This window comes from Daucus carota, chromosome 1, assembly GCF_001625215.2.
Source record: "Daucus carota subsp. sativus chromosome 1, DH1 v3.0, whole genome shotgun sequence".
Lineage (NCBI taxonomy): Eukaryota > Viridiplantae > Streptophyta > Magnoliopsida > Apiales > Apiaceae > Daucus > Daucus carota.
In genome coordinates this window covers 16,560,681-16,583,524 of record NC_030381.2, presented here as the reverse complement: position 1 = coordinate 16,583,524, position 22,844 = coordinate 16,560,681, and the positions used below count along the sequence as shown (strand labels likewise).

Here is a 22,844-nt window from a genome sequence, read left to right as displayed (position 1 = left end):
CAATTCAGGGGGACGGAGGGAGTAGTTATTATTGTGTGCTTATGAACACATCACGGAAAATTCGATAAAGGAAATATGATTGGGGTGGTTACAGAGCCGTTCGATAAAGGAAATATGATTGGGGTGGTTACAGAGCCGCCGCCGCTATGATGATGGTGGCTGCTATGGATATGATCTTGTGATGTCGTGATTAGGGTGTCTGATTGCTGTATTGAAGGTTTTAGGGTACATTTAATTGGGATTTAATTGTTTTTTCTTGATATATGAAATTCAAGAATGTTTAATTTGAATTTTAAAAATTATATCAAAATTTTGAAATATTCAATTGGAATTTTGGAATATCCATGTTATAAAATTTAGTGATATTCAATAAAGATTCTAAATTATATTTTAAAATTTAATAGTATTCGATAGAGACTATTTTAAATATAATGTTATTCAAATACTGATGGAAGATTTTTGGATTTTATAAAATGATAGATTTTATAGGATTGTTTGGTGTATTTTATGATATTTGAAACCAATCAAAATCTATGAGATTTTGAAGTATTATGATTAAATCTTAAATATTTTCATCAGTTCTACAACATTTTATCAAGAGTTCGTATGATAAAATCAAATATAATTCATTAAGATTAGTCGATGAAAAATCATTAAAATCTTACGGGGGTGTATTCGATTGGGATTTTAATGGATTGTTTTTAGTCTATGGATTTTAATGGATTGTATGAGATTTTGATTTTTACGGATTCTTGATAAAATGTCGTAGAGTTGATAGGATTTAGGTACAATGCTTCAAAATCCCATTGATTTTGGTGGGATTTCAAAAAACTTAAAATACACTGAAGAATGCCACAAAATCCATCATTTTATGAAATGAAAAAAAATCCATCAGCATTTGAATACCATCAGATTTTAATGGATTTTAAACAATCCCAATTGAATACCACCGGATTTTAAAGCATAATTTAAAATCACAATTGAATACCTCAAGATTTTGTAGCATAATTTGAAATCCCAATTGAATACCTCAAGATTTTAATGGATTTCTAACAATCCCAATCGAATACCCTCGGATTTCATGAATGCAAAAAAATACTTTAAAATCCCAATCCAATACACCCCTCTTAGTTAAAAACAATCCCTGATAATGTTTTCTTGAAATTGTATATGTAGCGGGAAATATAATTGCTAATAATTACCTATACGGTTTCAAAATTATAAACAATAATTTTACGAAAAATTATAAAAAATAATATTTTTACAAGTTTTATTTATGAAATTATATTATATAAATATTTTTAAAAACTTTCAACATTCTTACAAAAATATTTCAGAAACTCTATATGTTTGAAAAAACCATTATATAAAAGGTAGAGCTGTAATTCGAGTCGGTGGCTCGCGAGCTCGCCCAACTTGAACTCGTTTAATTGGGCTCGATTCTTTGAACGAGCCAAATTCAGACAAAAGTTCCAACTCGTTTAATTAAACGAGCCGGCTCGACTCAATTCGTGAAATTAAACGAGTCGTGTTCGGGTAGAGGTTTAGGCTCGATTAAGTGTAAAATTATACGAGTTGGCTCCACTCGACTCGTTAAAACCGGCTTTTATTGGCTTGGCTTGACTCGTGGAATTTTACGAGTCGAGTTCGAGCAGAGATTTAGGCTCGATTAACTAAACAAACTAGTTCAGATCGACTCGATTAAACTTGAATATAAGGACTCGATTAAACTTGACTACCGGAATCGAATAACAGCCTGATAAAAGGACTAATTTAAATTATAAACAAGTTGAATAATCATGATAATAAAAAAAGATATCCTCTTAAAAAAATGTATACTTGATGTAGAGCCCACTTTAAGGTCCCAGTCACGCTCGTGCCAGGTGGCTTCCTTGCGTCTCCTAATTCTCTTTCTTACCCGTACGCATCTCCTGAGCGAGAGAGAGAGAGAGAGAGCTGTTTATAATAATACACACAAGAAAGAGCAGCTCACACAACATAACTTGAAGAAAGATCATAGGTATCCTCTACAACCCATCTTTTCACACATATACACTCAATTCCATGTGTTTTTGTTGAGTAATTTTTAGTGTAACTGTTGTGTATGGTGAAAATTAATTGTTATTAGGCTTGATGATCATTTTTTTTTTTGCTATAAATATGAATACCCAGTTCAATTTTATTTCTTTACATGTGTATATATGATTTGCAAGTTATCTGATTGTATTTTAACTTTAATTTCTGTGGTGGGGTTTGTTTGGTTTTGATGATTTTGATAAATTGTTGTTTCAAATACAGAACATTAGTGTATATATAATATATTGATAGATAAAACTGCTCCCTTTGTTTTTGTTAGATAAAGTTTGTGTCTTTTTACAGAATCAAGAAGTGCATTTTGTTATCAGATAAAATGGTTGCTGGTGGGGGGATGAAGATAAGTGGTGGTGGAGCGATCAATGAATGGAAAGACATTCCAATGGAGCTTCTGCTGCGGATTGTGTCGCTCGTTGATGATCGAACAGTGATTGTTACTTCGGGTGTTTGTAGTGGCTGGAGAGATGCTGTTTGCTGGGGATTAACTCGGTTGTCCCTTTCTTGGTATATTCTTCAACTTATCCAACTATTTGGATTACGATACTTTTGATGTCTTGATAATAAGAATAAACAGATTTCCCAGGTTCTTATCCTTTTGTTCTGATACCTTAGCAACATAAGTTTATATCTACGGTGCTTGAAGTGATTTTATCTTCTTGTTTAACTTGTCTAATTACATGATATCCATTTTGTTCATCCAAAATATATTAATCTTTACTTTTTCACTTTGTACGTTTATGAGAAAAATAGAGTTGGGCAGTACACCTTTTATCGTTTTTATTTTTGAAGGCTTAGAGAGGGGAATAACATAAGACTAAAAGTCTCCTGTGTGAAAGCATATAATTTAATTGTAGCCATTATCTTTATGTGCACTTTCATTACTGATTGATTATACTTATAAGTATTCCAGGTGCTGTGTATATTTTTTCTTTTCTGCATTATTTGTATTACATAACATGGACATTAAGTTTATGGCTTGTTTGGGAACACTTAGAATTCATTTAAAATATTGCATTTAAATAAATGCGTGTTTGGATAATCAAAATAATTTGGATTTGATTAAATTTCAAGTCATTCGTGTTCAAGCATAAGTTTGAGAATTTGAATGACTACTCAATCCATATTGTATGAAATTTATCATTTATAATGAATTTATGTTTCCATACACTGTATTAGGTAATTTTTGGTTGCTTGACTGCCTAATTATGTAATGGGTTATGTTCTTCCTTGCTATTGATTATATGAACGAGTAACTGTTGGTGGCTACTAAACTGTCCGATGATGACAAATTTAAATGGTAAACAATAAAAAAATTGCCATTGTATTTTTAAATTCTATGTTTTTCATGCCCATTTCCATGTAGAATTCATGCTTCCATTGTGATTTAAGGTTATCTCTGTTACTTTCTCAAGGTCCAAGAAGAACATGAATAACTTGGTGCTATCTCTGGCTCCTAAATTCTCAAAACTGCAAGTTTTAGTTCTCCGTCAGGATAACTCACAGCTGCAGGATAATGCTGTTCAGGCTATTGCAAACTTTTGTCCTGACCTGCAGGATCTAGACCTAAGCAAGAGTTTCAAACTCACTGATTGCTCCCTATATGCCTTGGCTCATGGTTGCCCTAATCTGACAAAGCTCAACATCAGTGGGTGCTCGGCATTCAGTGATACTGCTCTCTCATATTTAAGCGATTATTGCAGAAAAGTTCAAACATTAAATCTCTGTGGATGCGTCAAAGCTGCATCTGACTCTGCCTTGAAGGTAGGCAAGGGTTGGCACTTGTAGACTTGTAGTATCCCAGTGCTTCACTTTATATATGTCTATTAATTTTCTCATGGACTGTGTGCAGGCTATTGGATATAATTGTACTCGGTTGCAGTATCTTAACCTGGGGTGGTGTGAGAATGTTGGAGATATAGGTGTTATGAGTCTAGCTTATGGGTGCCCTGATCTAAAAGTACTTGATTTGTGCGGTTGTGTTCTTATAACAGGTATAATAAGAGCTGAAATGGGCATTAGTGTATATACTACTATTCTCTGTTCTTTCATCTTTGGATATAGCACCGTATGACAAAGTACCCTAGGCTGACAATATTTGCGTTCCGTAATATGAATATAATCTGTGTCATGATTTTAAAAGCTTTAACAGCTTTAAACTTAAAAACAAGATTAACATCGTACTCAGCTACTTGCCAATATTCACTACTAGTTGTAACATTAGTCTAGCCTCGAATTTAATTTGTGTCATTGACTGATGCAAATGTTCTTAATTGTATTAGCTAGAGAATGCCTGTGTGCTGAGATAGGTGTACGCTGTTTTAATACCATTTAGTAACCTCTAAATGTAGCTATTATCATTTTTGTGGTGAAATTTGGCTGGCATGTCACCTTTGATATTTTTATATTCTTCTGACCAGCAGTCATGGAGATTTTGGACTGTTATTACTCGAAATTGGCGATGAATTCTTCCTTGTATTCATCACCTTTGTTAGAAAGTAATTATTATATGTTTTAACCATAAGTTGTATATGTGTGCAACTGAGAGAGTGGATCACATCGACTTGTACTTCTAATGTACTTTGATATCTGACAGGCCTAATTTGGAGATTCTGTTGCCTTATGAAACTAATTGCACCTTTTGATGATTGTTAGTTACATATAGTTACTGGAATATCCTTCCATGTGGTTGTTTTATCTTCATTGTTCTCAAATCTTTATGCTATATTAATTACTTTGGTATTTTCTTACAGATGCGAGTGTAGTTGCTTTGGCAAACAATTGCCTTCGTTTGCAGTCTCTCGGTCTCTACTACTGCCAAAATATCACAGATAGAGCAATCTATGCCCTTGCTCACACTCGAGTGAAGAACAAACAGAGTGTGTGGGAATCTGTGAGGAATAGGTACGAGGAAGAAGGGCTTAAAAGTTTGAACATCAGTCAGTGCACAGCTCTTACTCCTCCAGCTGTGCAAGCCTTGTGTGACTCATGTCCTGCACTTCATACATGCCCAGGAAGACATTCGCTGATCATAAGTGGGTGTCTCAACTTAACGTCTGTCCACTGTGCCTGTGCATTTCAAGCTCATCGCGCGACCGGTAATGTTCAGGCTCACTGAGCAAGAACCAAGATGAAAGCCCTATTGTGTAAGATCAGGGTTCGGGCCTCCAGGCGTAGGAAGGTAAAAATAATGTTGTGCATGGACAATGAAATTTGTTAAGGCTGTGCACTTGCCTGACTGTGAAATGGACAATTATTTCCGACTACCCTTTGATGGTCCGGTCCGCGTGTAGTTTGTATATTGTCAACAGTTTTTCTATGGTTGTGTTTCCGTGAACCAAATTTGGCTATTCTGTCCACAGATTATGCATAAAATGTTGATCATTTCTTCCCCACCTACCTTCAGCTCCGGGCTGGGTCTGGTTCAAACCAAACATGCAATGTTCCAAACATTGTTAGACTCGGAAGGGTTCTTGTTTTCATAAAAGTCGGCTTCTGCTTTTCTAGATAAGCTGGTCGTATTTTTTTCGTCACCGATGCTAGTTGCACAGAAATAACACGCAACACACGAGATATCGACACGTAACACAGTTAGTAATATTATTGTCCAAATTTTTGTTCAAGGATTTAAGAAATGCTTGATACTAAACTAATCATAATAGTTTTACAAGTAAGAATGGTCTGCTGAACTTTCTAGCCAGATATCTGATTTAACTTTCGGCCCACAAATAATATTACATGCAGATGTGGGAAACGCGTCTTGAACTTTCGCAACCGCCAACACGGAATTCAAAGGGGGTTCCTCTTCTCAGCAATTTAAATACATGTGCAACATGTTGCTTAATTTGCAACCATAACATCTTCTTCTACTTGATCAAACACACACTGTACAAAACTGGCGGTACTCAATGAGGAGGAGGAGCTACAACTCACCTGCAGCCCTGGAATGTTTCCTTGTCCTGCATCCGCGGCCTCAACGATCCGATTCACGTGCAATGGTTGTAGCAGCTCAATGCTCGATCACCTCGATAGCATTGTCAATCATGGTTCTACACATTGCAGGGATTTGCTGTTCAGAGTACATGAGTTCACAAAGCTGTCTGCTGAAAACCGCGATTTCATTGCAAAGTATGAAGGATTTGTTCCGGCTATTGTTGAGATTTTGAGTAATGATTCGGAAGTTGAAGTTATCGAATTGGTAATGAAGGTCTTGGAGTTGATTATACAGGAAGATAGTAGAATTAAAAGACAGTTGCATGATTTGATCTTCAGAAACAAGAGAGATTGTTTATATCCGTTCGTTTTGTTGCTCGAGAAAGGGAATTTCAAGGCGAAGATTAGTTCTGCGAAAGTGTTGGAATCAATTGCATCGACGATGAATTCTCAAACAACAATGTTTGAAAATCAGGCCTTGTTAACAGGATTATACAAGTTAGTGAGTTTGGAAACGAACCAGACAGCTCGTGCTGCTGGTTTATCGTCATTGATCGCTGTTTCACAATCGAGAAACGTAAAAACTAAGCTCGTCCGTCTCGGAATAGTCCGCACTGGAGGGAAAATACTCTCCAATCAGGAAACAGAAGTTGCAGTTATTGAGAAAGTGATGAAAGTGTTAGAAATTGTGTCGATGTGTCCAGAAGGCCGAACAGCGATTTGCATAGACGACGGATGCCTAAAGGCGATCATAACAAGGCTGATGAATGTATCAGTAACAGCCACGGAGCATGGCATTGGAGTATTGTGGAGCGTGTGTTATCTCTCCGGTGACAGGATGGCGAATCAAGCATTGGTCAAGAGTAACGGAGACAGGAAGGTGGTGTTGGTAATGCAGAGCAAGTGTTCAGGTAGTGTGAGACTAATGTGCGGGGATCTGGTGAAGCTGTTCCAGGCTAACTCTAAGCCATGGCTAAAGAGTTACGAAACCAGGACAACTCGTGTTTCATAACCCGACTGCTTCGTGTTCAATCTGTTTCATCAGTGTTTACCAGTGTTTTCTGTGTACAAATTGTTCATAGTAATTCAATCTCTAATTCAATCTTCAGAACATGGTATATTCAAAGTACAGCTAATTACATTGAAGTAAAGGGCATATACCAGAGCTGGTAGAATACACTACATGATAGGATAAAATGCAGAAATGAAATGATGCAAATTTACAAATTGAATCAGCAGATCATTCTATAACTAGGTCTTACTTAAATGAGTTCTGGGGGTAGACCACGGCGTGCCATCCAACCCTTCGTTAAACTGTATCATATCTTCAGAATTCTCACTCAAAGCCCGAATCCTCACAGTTGGCTTGGTAGTAGGAAGTTTACGCAATGGTGCCTCCCCTCTTAGCATTCGCACTACTTCCCCCATTGAAGGTCGCCTCTCATAATTCGGATGCACACAAGAGAGCCCAACCAAGATGATCCTTTCCATCTCCACCCTGTTAAAGTTCCCCGTGAGTGTAGGATCAGCAGCAGCCATTAAATTCCTTTTCTCCCACATATCCCACATTGAATCAGTCAACACAGTCCCATCGTCATTGACAGGCCTCCTCCCTGTTGCTACCTCCAGAGCAACCACGCCAAAGCTGTACACGTCTGTTTGAAGAGACGGAACACCAGAGTAAACATACTCGGGAGCAAGATATCCCATGGTTCCAGCTGGCAGAGTCACTTCTCTTGCTTTAGAACTCTGCTCATTGACTTCTGCTAAGCCAAAATCTCCAAGCTTGGGATTGAACTCAGCATCAAGCATGATATTAGAAGTCTTTAAATCTCTATGAATTATCTGTTTCTCACACTCCTCGTGTAGATATGCAAGTGCAGAAGCGATCCCAAGAACTACATATATCCTGCGCTCCCAAGTGAGGAGTTTTGTGGCTCGAGAGCGAGAGTGTAAAGTCCTGTCAAGGCTCCCATTAGGCATGTACTCATAAACTAACACTAGTTCATTCCTCTCACAGCACCATCCCAAAAGCTGAACCAAGTTCTTATGCCTCATACACCCCACCATTGTCCCGAATTCATTAGTAAACCGATTATACAGAGCACTAGTTCTTTTTACCTCATTGAACCTCTTGACCGCGACACTACCAAGAGAAGGGAGTAACCCCTCATAGACAACTGCTGATGCTCCTGCACCAATAATTCTCTTCCGGCTAAATCCTTTGGTAGCTGATCTAACTTCAGTCAGCGACAACCTTTTTGGTACTTTATTGGCCTGAATTTTGCTTACTCGCCTTTCACTGCATTTTATAGCAACGTCTCTTTTCCTCTGTTGCAAGAACATGAAGAACAGACGAAGAAATCCAATGACAGAAATGACAGAGAGCACCAAGCCACCCACAACAAGGGCTACCTGTAGTGGCGATTTATGTTTCTGACCAAGATGATCCGAGTCATCAACATTCATACTAGTACTACTATCTTCCCCAGGGAAGCAGATCAAACACTCCTCCAACTCATCCGTAAATCTATCAACCACCATCGAAGACTCCAAATCTGAAGTCCTAAACCGCCACTCATCGACAACATGAAATGCAGAACCTCTGCCATTTGAAGCAGAAAACCCAACATGCATGAACTCCTTAAAATTCTTAGAAATATCAACATTACCAACAAGTAAAGGACTTAAAGGCCTCAAGAACCCATAATAACCAACCCAAACACGAATCACTTTCTCCGAATGACTATACTCAATCCACACACTCATTTTCCTCCCACTCCTAAAATCAATCCCTCTAGCCAAAGAATCAACAGTAGCAACCGAAAGAAGAGAATTGAAATCAACACTAACATGATTCTCATTAATATCACCAAGATTAGCATTAAAGCTAGTATCAAACTCAACAGCAAGAAAAGAATCTAGAGCATTAGACTGAGGAAGACCCATATAACCATCAGAAAGACTGACAGAATCAACATTAGATGTGATCAAGAATGCAAGGCCATCACCAAATGCACAATAAGGAGCAGAAGGGTCAATTCTAAATGAAAACTTACACGTAAAAGAAGCAACATTATTGGTGGAAAAATCAAGAAACCTTATTGGGTACTTGTAGAAAGCTCTCCCAACACCAGAAGCATAAGGACTGGACATTGAAGAAGAACATGAGGGTGCTTCTTGTGTGAGAATAAGGGAGGCATTCTTGAGATGTGCATCACCAAGAAAGGTGAAATCTTTGTTGACTAAAGGGGTTGAGAAAGTGAATGAGGTGAAAAGGGTGGTGAAAATGAACAAGATGACAAGTACCCAGAAGAGAATTTTTGAGTTTGAAGGCATTGTGGTTCAAGAATCAGGGTTTAGGCTGATGGGTTTTATGTAAAATTGGAGATTTTACACAGACCATACTTGTGTAATTTCAACTTTTAAGTGTTTGGGTGTTTCTTGGTTCATTCATGACTTTAAAAGACTCATGTGGGTACTAATTTCACTAGTAAATTCAAGAAATCGGTCCAGACTCTAGAGGTGGGGGTAGGGACTCGGGATAATCACAAAATCGCATAAATGGCATGTATCGAACTATAAAACGCGACTTTCATTTTTATTGACATATCAGTAATTAGGTTTAAATCGTACCGCAGTGCAATATAAAACACATATATTAATATATTAGTAATTATTAAGTAAAATTGTATTACATATTTATAAATGTATGGTTATTTATAATCATGTTAGGTATATATCTCTTAGAAAATTTTAAATAAAAACTAAATATTATTTTATAAATTTATCATTATCATTATACCAAATTTTATAAAACAATTATAATATTAAAATACGTCTTTTTTTTTGTTGAAGTAATACGTCTCTTAGTACTCATTATTATTATATTTACAAGTTTTTTATATGTTTAGTTGTTGTAACTCCGAAATGATAAAGTACCATATAAATTTATTATAAGAAAATATTTTAATTATCATATATTTAAATTTAATTCACAATTTTAACTAAGAATATTTATTCTTATACATAAAAATCAAAACACACAAGATTTTTGTGATATGATTTATGCTGTTTTTATCCTAGCACGATGTGATTACGGTTCTAACATGCCGTCTGGTTTGCGATTCTAAAACCGCACCACAAACTAGAAAAATTTTGTTCAAAATCCTAAATTTTATTTCTAAGAGATTTCTATTGAATTGGAACCTATCTATATAATCTAACCTATCTATAATCTATATATGTAAACTAAAAACAACATGTCGAATACATATGATTTGGTTATTGACTTGTTCAGCCAAGTAGAAGCCATAAAGCTCTCAAGACTTGGTTTGGAAAATTAAAAAGAAAAAGAGGAAAAAGCAGCTCACAAGACTTGGTCCAGGTTTAAGCTATGGGGACTTGAGTAAGGCTGGCTCTACTGCACGAGACAAGAGAGCTTGACTAATCAGCCAAGACAGGAGAAATGAGCTTGACCCTATCGCACCCATGTCTTGGTCAATTCCCTAGTTTAGAGCTTTGCTCATCTCCTACTGTCATGCCATCGCACGCCACTTTGCTCTGTTTTTCTTTTTTTTTTTTTGAAACAAAGGTGTTAATTTTAATAATAAAAAGCCATACGGCATCTACACCAATGATCGAGTCGAACAAACAGTAATTTGCAATCGCCTGTTCTCATAAAGAGACAGTTAAACGATATTTTGAAGAAAATGTATATACAAATACAAGTACCCGCTTCATGCATCCTCGTTGAATTACTGGTACCCTCTTCATCATGCCCTAACAGAGCTATCGTTTGAGCTATCGACCAAAACGGCGATTCCATACAAACTTTCATCATCAAATCAAGACCCCGCTTACAATTAAGAAGCGAAAAACAAAACTCTCACCAGGGAGAGAAAACAACCTTAGATCTGAGCAGAACCACAGAAACAAGAGAAATCGGACTGAAAATCCACCCGCTTTAAACAAAGAAGAAAGACAACGAAATCTCCGATGGTTTTAGATCTAAGAATTCTTCCGAGAATAGATCCGAATGAGAACCACAAAAACAAGAGAAATCAGACCGAAACTCACCCGCTTGGAAGAGAGACAGCGAAATCTCCGATGGTTTTAGATCTAAGTTTTTCGAGAAGATGTATTATTCAAAAACTAGAAAGAAAAACAAAGCAATCAAGTGATTTGGGGCTTTCCACCGGTGAAAACCGATGGAAGCCCCAGGCGGCTACGACAAGAGAGAGGCTAGAGAGAATTAGGGTTAGGAACCAAATAAACAATTTGTTTTTTAAAATATAAACTAAATTATGGACTTGCAAAAAACTTTGCTCTGTTTTTTAACACATTTTTACGTGTTTTTGACTAATTATTTAAATTTCTTATTTTTAAATATCATAATTCAAAAATAATTTAAATTATTCTAATCATGTGCACACTTGGCCTTTGAATTCTGTCTGCCTTGACCGGTACTAGAAATATTATCATTGAGTAATGAAAAATCAATGAAATGAATTTAATATTATATTATATATATAGTAATTTACCGAATTACATGTGGACCGTAATTTAAAATTTTATCTTAGCGATATTAACGCCTTCTCTGAAAGCAAAGAAAATTAGATAAAAATTGAGAACATTTTACCTTACTTTCTTCATTTCAAATTAGAAAAGAAGAAAAATATTCAAAATAGTTGTGCAATTCAACTTCCAATATGGCTCATTAATGATATTATGAATATCAATTTTGTGTTACATATTTTTAGTTTATATTATAATATCAATTATATCATGTTTATTAATTATATTTGGTCAAAGAAATAAATATTATTATATATAAAAACGATTTTAATATTAAATTATTCTAATTTTGTGCACACTTGGCCTTTGAATTCTGTCTGCCTTGACCGGTTACTAAAAATATTTCATTAAGTAATGAAAAATCAATGGAATGAATATAATATAATATTATATATATAGTAATTTACCGAATTACATGTGGACCGTAATATAAAATTTATCCTACCGATATTAATGCCTTCTCTGAAAGCAAAGAAAATTAGATAAAAATTGAGAACATTTTACGTTACTTTCTTCATTTAGAATTAGAAAAGAAGAAAAATGTTCAAAATAGTTGTGCAATTCAACTTCCAATATGGCTCATTAATTATATTATGAATATCAATTTTGTGTTACATATTTTTAGTTTATATTATAATATCAACTATATCATGTATATTAATTATATTTGGTCAAAGAAATAAATATTATTATATATAAAAACGATTTTAATAATGGTGTGCTAATAGGCACATGCTAAATCCCAAATTATATGCTTATTTAGCATGTAACCATGGACACACACTAGATAAACCGTCAGAAAAAATAATTTTTTTTAATATTGCTTATCTTGTTTAAAAGTGAAAATATAATTTAAACCAATAAAGTAATTATTTTTTATGAATTCAGAATTTTAAATGTTTCAGATAAGGTTTTGAGTTAAAAATTATTTACCTATAAATGAGTAGGGCGTTATTACTTGTTTTGTAGTTAGTTGCTTTGATTTGATCACTTTGCGGGGTAATATAGAATCAAATAATTCTGGTTATCATTCTGGTTATCAGTCGCCTAATACAGTAGCTAACGTCGGTGAAACAGTAAAACTAACTATTTTGACCGGTTATTCCTGCTAAGTAAAAAGTCAAAATTTGCTATTTTTAAAATGAAAATAAAAAGTCGCGTTATCCTTCAGGAACATTATTTTAATGTTTGAGTTTAACAAGTTGCGGGGTGTTTCTAGGTTATGGGCGGGCTTATATCAAGTCTTTTAAAAGTCGGCGACTAATCGGGATCAAACGCTGTTCGGACGGCCACCGTCTCGATTAAGTGTTAATCGATGGAAAAAATGTTTTTTCTGAAAAATCGGTTAAAGACGGGAATAATCGGTCAAAAGACGGTAAAATCGGCAAATTTAAAACAAATTAAAAATCATAGTAAAAAAATTGAAAAATTTAAAAATAATTTTTAAACACATTGTAGTATTGTCTTATGGGATAAATTGACCTGAATATTTAGAAAATGGATATTTTGTGGATAAAATCATTGATTTTTTAACTTATGATATTATATGATTATAAATCTATTGTAAATATAAATATATTTATATTTATATTTATCTAGTTAAAAAAATAATATTAAATTGATTCCGATTAATGATCCGATAATCGCTAGACGGTGTTTTTACCGACTAAGTCCGATGTTCGCTTTTTACATATACAAGTCAGAATCGAAAGAGCTTCCGAACACCGAGTTGTAAACAATTGTTTATATAAATATTTATATGTCAAATTTGGATTTATGAATCTGAATATCATAATTTGAAAATTCTAAACTTTTTAATAATCTAATTTTTTTAATGATTTAATTTTACAAATTTGTATGAACCGCTTTGAAAGATAATTTAAATATTTTATTATCACATTTAATAATTTTTATACCCAATAAATTATAAATATAAAAAATATATCAAAATCATAAATTAAAAATTACCTGTCACTTACAAATAATAAACACTTATTTTAAGATAAGTCACGATCCCTCGATATCTAAGTTATTAATTAATATTCACTTCCGAGTAATGACATAATTTTCATTAATTTAAAAATTATTTGTTTATTATTAAAATTGAATAACCTAATTATGTTTAAGATTATTCATAAATTTTGGTAATCAAAAATAATCTTTATGATTAAATTAAAAATTTAATCGAGTATATATTATAAGTAGTTTAACCATATGGGTGAAGCGCTGAACAAAACTTAAGTGGAGACTGAAGTGGCCGCGTAGAAAAAAAGTTGACAAGTTCAAAGACTAAGGAAGCAAAGAAACAGCCAGCAGCTAAAAAAGCGAGTATTCGCTATGTTACATGTACAGACACACTTATACAACTGAGTCACTGACTTGTTCTCTTAAAATCATTTCATGCATACATATAAATAATCTCTGTTTCTTTCTCATTTCATACAACAAAACTTACTAGCCTCGCTTCCCCTTGAAATATTCTACTGAAAATGAACTCTTCCAACAATTTTTCTGGCAATTCTCCCCGGAAAGAAATCCAAGGACCGCGCCCCACGCCACTCCAAGTACGAAAAGACTCACATGTCATCCGAAAAACACCTGTTAATGTTTCGCAAAGAGTGTCTCAACCTCATCATCACCATCCACCGCCGGTTATTATTTATACTCTTTCACCAAAAGTCTATAAAGTAGAACCAAATGAGTTCATGCAGGTTGTTCAAAGACTCACTGGCCGTAAAGGCCCGGTTGGCCAATCATCTTCTGCGGTTTTTGACAGGAATAGTGGCGTGATCTCTCCTGCTGCTCGTTTTGCGGTGACTGAATATGTTGACAGGGCATCGAAAGGGGAAACAGGTAGTAGAGCAATGGGTGAAGCTGATATAGGAGCAGGTATAGATGAAATTACTGGGATGTTTCCAGGGATTTTGTCACCTCCTCCGAGTTCTCTTCCACCTATTCCACAAGATATCTTTTTACCGTTGTCTGAGACGAGTCCTCTTGGTGGCAAACACTATATGGACAATGATCACACTACTTTAGAGCCTACTCATTCAAACAATGCATTTTCCCCCAAAATTATGGCCTATTCGCCTAATTCCCAAGATTATTTCATAAATTTCTATGACATCTAGGGCCATACATTCCAGTGTGGGTAAGTTTTCTTTTCTGACATACAAGTAGCTAAAAGTACTTTCCGCAAATTTTTTGACTTACAAGTTAACAAAAAAAGCTTAGACAAACGGCCTTGAGTCCATGACCAGGGTCCCTGGAAACTCATCTATGTAGTGTTTTATGAAGATATCAACTGACAGGTGCCTGAATGGACCCTGATTATGGGACATTCGGACTCTTCAAGTAATTTACCTTTATTTGATAGTCAATTACTATTATTGTAGAATGATAAGATTGATCTATCTTAGGTATCCAACCCTGGAAAACAGTGGTGTTTCACTCCAGTATTATATATATTTGTTCCAAGTTTGATGAGGTTAGGTGGGAAATTATGTGCTGGTTTATACAATTTCTAGAAGTGGAACAGATATTTAATTCAATTGTGCAAGTGGTGTAATCTTATTCCCGTTACAAAGCAGCTTATTGAGAATTTTTTTTATGTTTAAGGCTGATTTACATATTTCTATATCTCTATGTAGTACTAATATAAATTGGCGAATTAGCATTCAAATGCCGACAGCCTGACACATTGTTAAAATCACGTCACATTTCAAATACTCTATAGCAAATGCAATTCGGTGAGGTTGAAAACAAAAAAATGGCATCAAATATTTCCACTCCTAGATATATACAAGTAATACCTGTTGATTTTGTGGAAATCCCCGAGCTTTGAAGTGATCATATAGTATATAAATTGAAAGAAACAACAGACATTGAGTGCAAAAGTTGTTCAGAGGACTCACCAGAATCGTAGCATTGCTGATCTTGATGTATCTAGGTTTCCTTAATCGCTGTCCCTTCATCGATGACACATCAGACCATCATATATTTTTTCTGCTCAGATCAAGCTGCGGTCCCTGAACACTCTGCAGATATAATGTTTGCCTAATAGAAATTTTTACAGAGAAATTAAGGCAGACTCCAATACAACAGTCTGTTAATAGCACTCCAATATTTTCCTAAACACTCTTTGAGGACATCATCGTAGTACTAAAAATATAGAAATTTAAACAGAAAAATTTGTGCCTACTTTAATATAACAGTGGATGTTTTTATAAAAGTACAAAGTAAAAGCTCAGCATTCTGCTGGAAAGAAATACGAGGCAGAATCCACACCAGAAGGTTATGATTTACTAATGCTATTTGCCCACAAATCAGAAGGATTTACTACTTGTTCAAAAGATTCACCTTCAAATAGGATCTATTACTGGTTCTGCAGGACTGCAGGGATTCAACGGTCTTTCTGTATCTGAGTTCAAGACTTCAAGCAGTGCCTGGATTAGAAACCTCGTAGTCAGAGTTGATTATTAATCTAGAACTTTCTTCGCGGCCAAATTGTTTTTGGAATTCCACATAGGCCTGACTATTTGAAGAACAATGTTTGTGATAACCTTGCTCAGTATCAAATGTATAAGCTAGCACACGAGCGACAACTGAAGAAGCTCATGTTCTTCTCCTTGACATTACCACTATACATGCTTATGCAGTTATGCTTTATGTGAACCATATGCACACCATGCAGGGACTTAATAGCTAGCATATGTTGTGTTAACTTTCGATATTCTTCACAGTTTAAAGACATCATCAAAGCTTATATTTCATGCCTTTATTAAGCCTCTTAACAAAGTCACAGATGATACTCATTCTCATATCCACAAGAAAATCAGCATGACTAGTTCTGACTATGACAATCTACAAAAGCATGCTAAGGTTTTATAAACACTACTGTGAAGGTTTTATTACTTTTTGATTACTATGCACATTCTTTCTGGGGTGGCTCAGGGGGCCTGAGACGGTCAGACAGTTCTTCTCCCTCTTCGCGTACATTACAATAAAGTGTTAAAAGAGTGATTTCCTACTCTTATTTGGTTAAGTTTCAAGTTTGGCTGGAGAATTTTAGTTTCCCCTTGGCTTTAAAATCCAACCGCGATATGAGCCAACACTTTCTAATCAATGCAACTAAAGATTATAAGCCTTAAGTTTAGAATCAATGTAGTGAACTATCATACATTTTAACCGCAATCATTTAAACGACAGTCAGAGTAACAACTTACAGTAGTACTGATCCCAAACTATAAGCATATTCATTTGTGCTAAACTCAAATAAACAAGCAATCCAATCTAATGCAAGGCTACCTAAATTATGCTTCAAACCCATCAAGTCAATATCTCAAATAATCCCTGCGGAGAATAATAAGAAATCAAAACATTCTAGGAAATTAAATCCGGTTCAGGCATTTCATCAAGCACTAAGCGTGACTCCTCTTTTCCACCGATCTTGGCAAAAGCTGGTTGGTTCGGCCACTATTTACTTTTGAAATTACACATTTTATCCTAAAATAATTGTTTTAAATATCACACTTTAAATATCGGTTAATTACTTTGGACGGGTAATTGATGACCGCAAGAAGTTATTAGTTAAACTAGCAATCTTGCCCGTGCTTCGCACACGGGTAACGTTTGAATTTTTAATTTTAAATAATCGATTGTAATATGTTTTTTTGACAATGCGGTCTTATATGCCTTACAAATTAGTATCTGTTCTAATAATTCTTGGGTGAGCAAGAGTCGAACCCGGTGTCTCGGGACAACAGAGGATAAGCCCACCACTTAGGGTATGTTTTTAATTATAACATAAACTAATAAAAATACAATAAATGCTTATAATGTTACGAACCACATTTGTTACCCACAATGTAATATTAATCGCTCATAATGTTATGAACCACAGTTATTACCCACAATATAATATTAATCTGATTCGGAGTTTAACGAAATAAAGTTTTATTCAAAACTGAATATCATACTTTACACGGGAGGAGCATTAGTCTTGAAACTTTGGCCAATAAACATAGTAAAGTGCCTGTTGCAGATAAAGGGCAAGATTGCTTCCGCATGTATGATAAAAAGGTCTGAACAAAACTTGAGTTTAATGAACTGCACGAAACCACTGCTAACAGTGGAGAATAAGCTCCAAGACAATTGAAAGAAATATTACTTCTCCTCATGGCAGAAGTACCGTATGGAATCTGTAAGCTTAAATCATAATGCAAGCTGCAGATCAAAGAATTAGAAATCGGTTACTTTGCTTGTAACATGATATTGTCATTTGGAAAAGATCTTCATTGAAATTGCATATTTATTGATCTCCATTAAAATTGCATATTTATTGAGCTTGTCAACCAGTGTTTTGAAGCGGTGCGCGTTTAGCTTAGTTTTGGTATTCAGAAGATCAGCTTATTTCCAATACTGACAGGCATTGTTTTTAAATGTCATAACTCATAAGTGAGCGAAAGACCTGTAAATGTGAAAATTATTGTTTCCATAGTAGAAGGTCGCTTATCGCTCTAACAAATTAGATTTACACTGCAAAATCTGTTCACGGAGTTAATTTATAAGATTAGTACACAAAAGTTGCTCCTTTACATAAACTAAAATTAAGAAAAACACAAATATTAATAATATAAAAAATAAATGCCATTAAAAAGGATTTAAAAAAAATAACTATAGCCATAGAACGGAGCGAATAAAATGGTATTATCAACCACACATAACTGGAGACAATTTCCGGAGTCTTACATAATTCAGTTCTTAGCTGCCACACTTTTATGATATTTGGTAGTCCAGTCGGGTCAAAAAAATTTGCAATATACTTAATGTACAAAATATTGACATGAAACCTCGTCCACGTCAACAACATGGAAAGCATGCGGCACCCTGATTTCTTTTTCCAACTACAGGACAGCAGGAACTCTATCAACAGTACTTTGGAGGTTATGTTTCGACATGTCTGTTGAAAGCATCTGTAGAGAAACTCTTGTGGCAGGGTGAAAACTTTGATCCAATTTTTATAAATAGAATCTACAAAAATGTAAAGCGCATACTGAGATGGTCTAGTCTAATTTAATATTACAAAACATAATGCTCGACAGATACATGATGTGATGACTGCTACTTACAAATTTTACAGTTAATAACTAAACATCTGAAAGTGATTCAACACATGACCATGCTTGAATATTTAAAAAATAGAAGCAAAAAATTAAATGCTTCTTACATACCTATAGCAGAAACATTAGGAAAAAAAAGAGAAAATCACCTCATTTTTTTCTCAAACTTTTAAGTTGTTTTCTCATCAAGTGGCACACTCTCATGTCTTCCTCCTTCTACCTCAAATATTATTTAAGTTACAATAGCATTCATAATCACACACACTGGCATATTATTACTACATTTATTAAGTCGGCTGCTGAGTGTTTACCTCCATACTACCCAGACTGTGATCTTAATGCTGGAAACAGGACAATCATTTGCTATTTGATGTGTGAAAGTAATATTCGAGTAAATTGCCGAGTTTATGCGGCCAATTCCAAAAACAATTCTAAACAAATTAAAGCTTAGACTTGACATATTTTAAATCATCAAAAACAATCATCACCTTTCCAATCACCTTTCTATCCCTAGTGGCAGCAAATGCAAGGTTGGCCTGCCAAAAGCATAACATATATATATTAGTTCTACTGTCTAATCCGAAATGAAGATAACAGTACAACACAGTTCATGTGATTTTTAAGCAAAAATACTCATAATCTATCATATAGCAAAACTCCTATAGCCTCAAATTATTGAATTATATTAGACATTAATAACTATAAGAATTATTAAAAAAAAAATAAAAAATAAGGACCACTTCGATACAAAAAAAAAAGTGACTAAGAGCATGTAACCTGTCACAGGCTGAAAGTATGAGACACATTAATGGTAATTAAACCCTTAGCAGTTCATTCAACGAATCTTCAAGAACTCCGGGTTTGTTTAATTTATGACTTTCCAAGCAAAGCCCATGAATTGTCCAATTCTGCAAAGTGATCAAAAGAATCGATAAACCATACAGGCAAGAGTCATAATTGACAAAAGATTAACACAAAGACCGAACATTAAATAGTTTATTTTTGATAAAACTGTGTTGTGTGTTCATGTACTCTCATGTACTGCAAAACAACAATGTTTAAGTTGGCCCCGTCTTTTAACGATATGAGTAGACAGTAAAAAAGCAATGTAAAGCTCAGTAACAAACTACACTTCAAACAACCAATGACTTCTCGGAATGGTTTATACGCAAACAGATTTTGACAGGGTGATAAGCTCTGTACACCTCACTACGCAACAACTTATAAGGTCTTTTATTAGAAACTTCCAAGAAATTATTTTATTTAGGAATTTTAGTATGGTGAGATTCTGTTTTTCTTTTTAGTGCAAGAGGAACTCACCAAATTAAAAAAATGTGTACTAAGCAAACATCACATTTGTTAATCTTAATGGCTTGTGTATGGGGTTACAAATCCAGTTGATCCTTGGGTCATTGCGGATAGTAGTGTGAGCAGCATCAACCGAAATTACTTCAAAGTACTTGTATGTTGAATCCTTAATAACAAATGTGACGTAGTTATTAATGGCCCCTCTATTAACAATTAACATCCATAAAACCAATGACAGATGAGCACTACAGTAAATTTCTGAACAAATAAAAGTGCAGATGCATAGAGATGACTGGCAAAGTAAATATTTCTCATCCATTAGACTGATACATCATTAAAATCATGTCAAGTGCATAGAAATGTCTGCATACCTCATTAACCCGGTAAGAATTGAGAACCTTTAGGCTAGCAAGTTTTCGCCCAGCACATTCCTCAGCAACTGTTATGATAGATCTAACCTGATAAATCTTAAAAACTATGAACCTGATAAATCTTCTATAATGCATTGCCCGAAACTTCACTAATAGCCAATGCGGAATCCTTGAATCCTTTATATGATTTTACAATTTGAATCCAGTTTGGTACTTGAATTAACAGTTATGGTAGTATACATGTCATAACGCCACACTTGGAATCTGGAAAAAAAATCAAAAATATATCAAGAGCCTAAATATGTATTGAGATAACTTTATACAAACTTAGCATTTTTTGTCAAATACATTATCAACCTGCTTTATCCGTTAGAATGAAAAGGCTAATAACTTGAAAAATTCATCCAAACTTGATAAATGAATATCCCTCCTACTTTTTCGGACATCAATATTCAATAATGTATATATATAGCAAGCCCTATTACTTGTTCTATTTTCTCTTCAGTTATCCAACAACATAGACAACATACTATTAACATAAACACCATAAGCAGTATTGAAAACTGGTATGAAAATTAAACTAAGGGAAAGTTTATGACTTCAAGTTATCCAGTAGTTAAAGCAAAATTAGAGTTTCTCACCAAGTTCATCAAGTTCAGTATTTTAAAAGATTCCCACATCAAGTTCACCTTGAATCTTGCCAAGACTTCTGCATTAGAGCATAGCCCCATCTGTAGCAATATAAAATGTCAGTTTCAAAGAATTCTGCAACAAAGTCATTGCTGTAATTCAACCACATCAAAAAACACGATTCTGCTGGTACCTACCCAGCGATATATATTGTCAGGACTTATATGTTTCACTGTAGAAAGCAAAGAATCTGCGTTTAAAAAAATAGACCAATAGAAATCCTAGAACCCCGCATTAACTTATTTGCTTTTACACACATCAGCAACAAAATAGAGTTTCTTTATGAAAATCTTTTCTTCATTAACAACTAATTTATACGTGGCTCACAATAGGCCAATGATACCTAATATTAAATAATATGAATTGAAACAATATGTGCAAAAAAATGATCAACAAAACAGTAAAAATATAAATGTCCTAAAATAGGGTCCTTTAAAATATCACACTCGCCGGATGAATGAGACTTAAAACCGGAAGAGATTGTAGAGGATTGTAATTGAAATGGAGGCAACTTTGCAAGGGATGTAGTCTTCCTCACTGTGTCCCTTACAACTGAAAAAGGTGACCTTGTAGCTGTGAAGACAAAAGCAACACATGTAGAGCTTGTATATATAAGGATCATGTATGCATTAGATGTTTTTAAAATATAACAGACAATCACCTCCGTGGAGCCTCCTTTGCAATGGCGTAAAATATTACAACAAAATTGACTTGAACGTGTTGCAGAGAAATTAAGCATTATCAATCGCACCTGATGGTTTGTGTGACACCAGACTTAAACCTGGGTGTTGAAATTTTTTCTCCCATGAAAACGATTAAATGCTGCAAAGACATTAACTTTAAAATTGACAAAACTGTTTATATATCTAGGAAACACAGACCAATATCATTGGTAAACATAATATAACCTGAATCCTGTGAATCAGCAGAAAGCGAATCCAACGAAATAATGGGCGCAGTAGTAGAATTCCTAACACTTAGAATGCACTACACATTTAAACAAAAACTTTAAAAAAAACAGTCAAAAATTCTACTCGGCCTTTAATCAAACACGTGGAAAGCGACGTGAAGATATATAAAAATTAAATATAATTACCCATTACAATGTCGCTTGGAGATGAGAACAACATGATCTAGTTCAAAGCAAAAATAAAATTACTCGATTAAAAGCAAGCATATTCAGTGATAGTAATACTATTATGTAAACTCTTATAGAGCATTATGTAATCAAAATCAAAGAAAAGAGTAAACCAATGTAGGTCGCAAGAGAAAATTTAATGCAGAAAATCATGGAACAATAAGAACACTAAGCATACATACCTCCGTGGTCCATAGATGGAACGATACAAACAGTGACGGTGATATGATGTCTGCACAAAGTTTAAAATCAAGAACGGAGACTGTAAAAATTGATAAGTATAACAAAGTGGAGGCACTTTGAAGCCTGCATTGACGGAGAAACAAAGAATGAAAGATGGAAAGAAATGTGAATACATGAATGGTACAAAATGAATTGAAAGTGGGTATGGGTCAGACCCATTTTCCATGGCCACCAATATGATCTATATTCGTATAGAGAAGAACTGCAGTATGATTAATCCAGCAGCCTCACAGGATTGGAAAGTCGTGGAGTTAACAGTTCCTGAAATGACGGGAAAAAATAACCCACCGACGATTTCAAAAAAATATGTGGAGCGCCCGCTTTCTGTCGGATCCAACGCGAATCGAAGCTGTTCTTAGTTCTACTGTGCAA

General features: G+C 34.6%; 3 protein-coding genes and 1 long non-coding RNA gene across 5 annotated transcripts; 2 read left to right on the top strand and 2 right to left on the bottom strand.

Moving 5' to 3' along the window:
* Window positions 1-1,781: 1,781 nt before the first annotated feature.
* LOC108204796 (F-box protein SKP2A) lies at window positions 1,782-5,602 on the top strand. 2 transcript variants are annotated; one of them, XM_017374412.2, is made up of 5 exons: window positions 1,782-2,020; window positions 2,380-2,598; window positions 3,507-3,855; window positions 3,944-4,085; window positions 4,845-5,602. In XM_017374412.2, exons 1-5 carry the CDS (start codon window positions 1,800-1,802, stop codon window positions 5,207-5,209), a joined length of 1,296 nt encoding a protein of 431 aa, XP_017229901.2. In that variant the 5' UTR covers window positions 1,782-1,799; the 3' UTR covers window positions 5,210-5,602. The 2 variants fall into 2 exon arrangements, with proteins under 2 accessions (XP_017229901.2, XP_017229902.1); XM_017374413.2 differs by having other exon boundaries at window positions 1,871-2,020; window positions 2,406-2,598; window positions 4,845-5,475.
* A 501-nt stretch (window positions 5,603-6,103) lies between these two features.
* Window positions 6,104-7,036, top strand: LOC108204797 (U-box domain-containing protein 28-like). Its single transcript, XM_017374414.2, has one exon. The coding sequence runs from the start codon at window positions 6,104-6,106 to the stop codon at window positions 7,034-7,036; it is 933 nt and encodes a 310-aa protein (XP_017229903.2).
* A 239-nt stretch (window positions 7,037-7,275) lies between these two features.
* LOC108204795 (L-type lectin-domain containing receptor kinase S.6) lies at window positions 7,276-9,363 on the bottom strand. Its single transcript, XM_017374411.2, has one exon. The coding sequence runs from the start codon at window positions 9,361-9,363 to the stop codon at window positions 7,276-7,278; it is 2,088 nt and encodes a 695-aa protein (XP_017229900.1).
* A 4,502-nt stretch (window positions 9,364-13,865) lies between these two features.
* LOC135152214 (uncharacterized) lies at window positions 13,866-17,446 on the bottom strand. Its single transcript, XR_010291325.1, has 3 exons — window positions 15,961-17,446; window positions 15,516-15,657; window positions 13,866-14,611 (listed from the first exon to the last, which is right to left on the bottom strand). It is a non-coding gene; the product is annotated as an uncharacterized LOC135152214 (long non-coding RNA).
* Window positions 17,447-22,844: the final 5,398 nt, after the last annotated feature.

Coding starts and splice junctions, on each gene's coding strand:
- LOC108204795 (XM_017374411.2), bottom strand. CDS start 9,363: ATGCCTTCAAACTCAAAAATTCTCTTCTGGGTACTTGTCATCTTGTTC.
- LOC108204797 (XM_017374414.2), top strand. CDS start 6,104: ATGCTCGATCACCTCGATAGCATTGTCAATCATGGTTCTACACATTGC.
- LOC108204796 (XM_017374412.2), top strand. CDS start 1,800: ATGATAATAAAAAAAGATATCCTCTTAAAAAAATGTATACTTGATGTA. Junction 2,599..3,506: donor ACTCGGTTGTCCCTTTCTTG/GTATATTCTTCA, acceptor TACTTTCTCAAG/GTCCAAGAAGAACATGAATA. Junction 3,856..3,943: donor CATCTGACTCTGCCTTGAAG/GTAGGCAAGGGT, acceptor GACTGTGTGCAG/GCTATTGGATATAATTGTAC.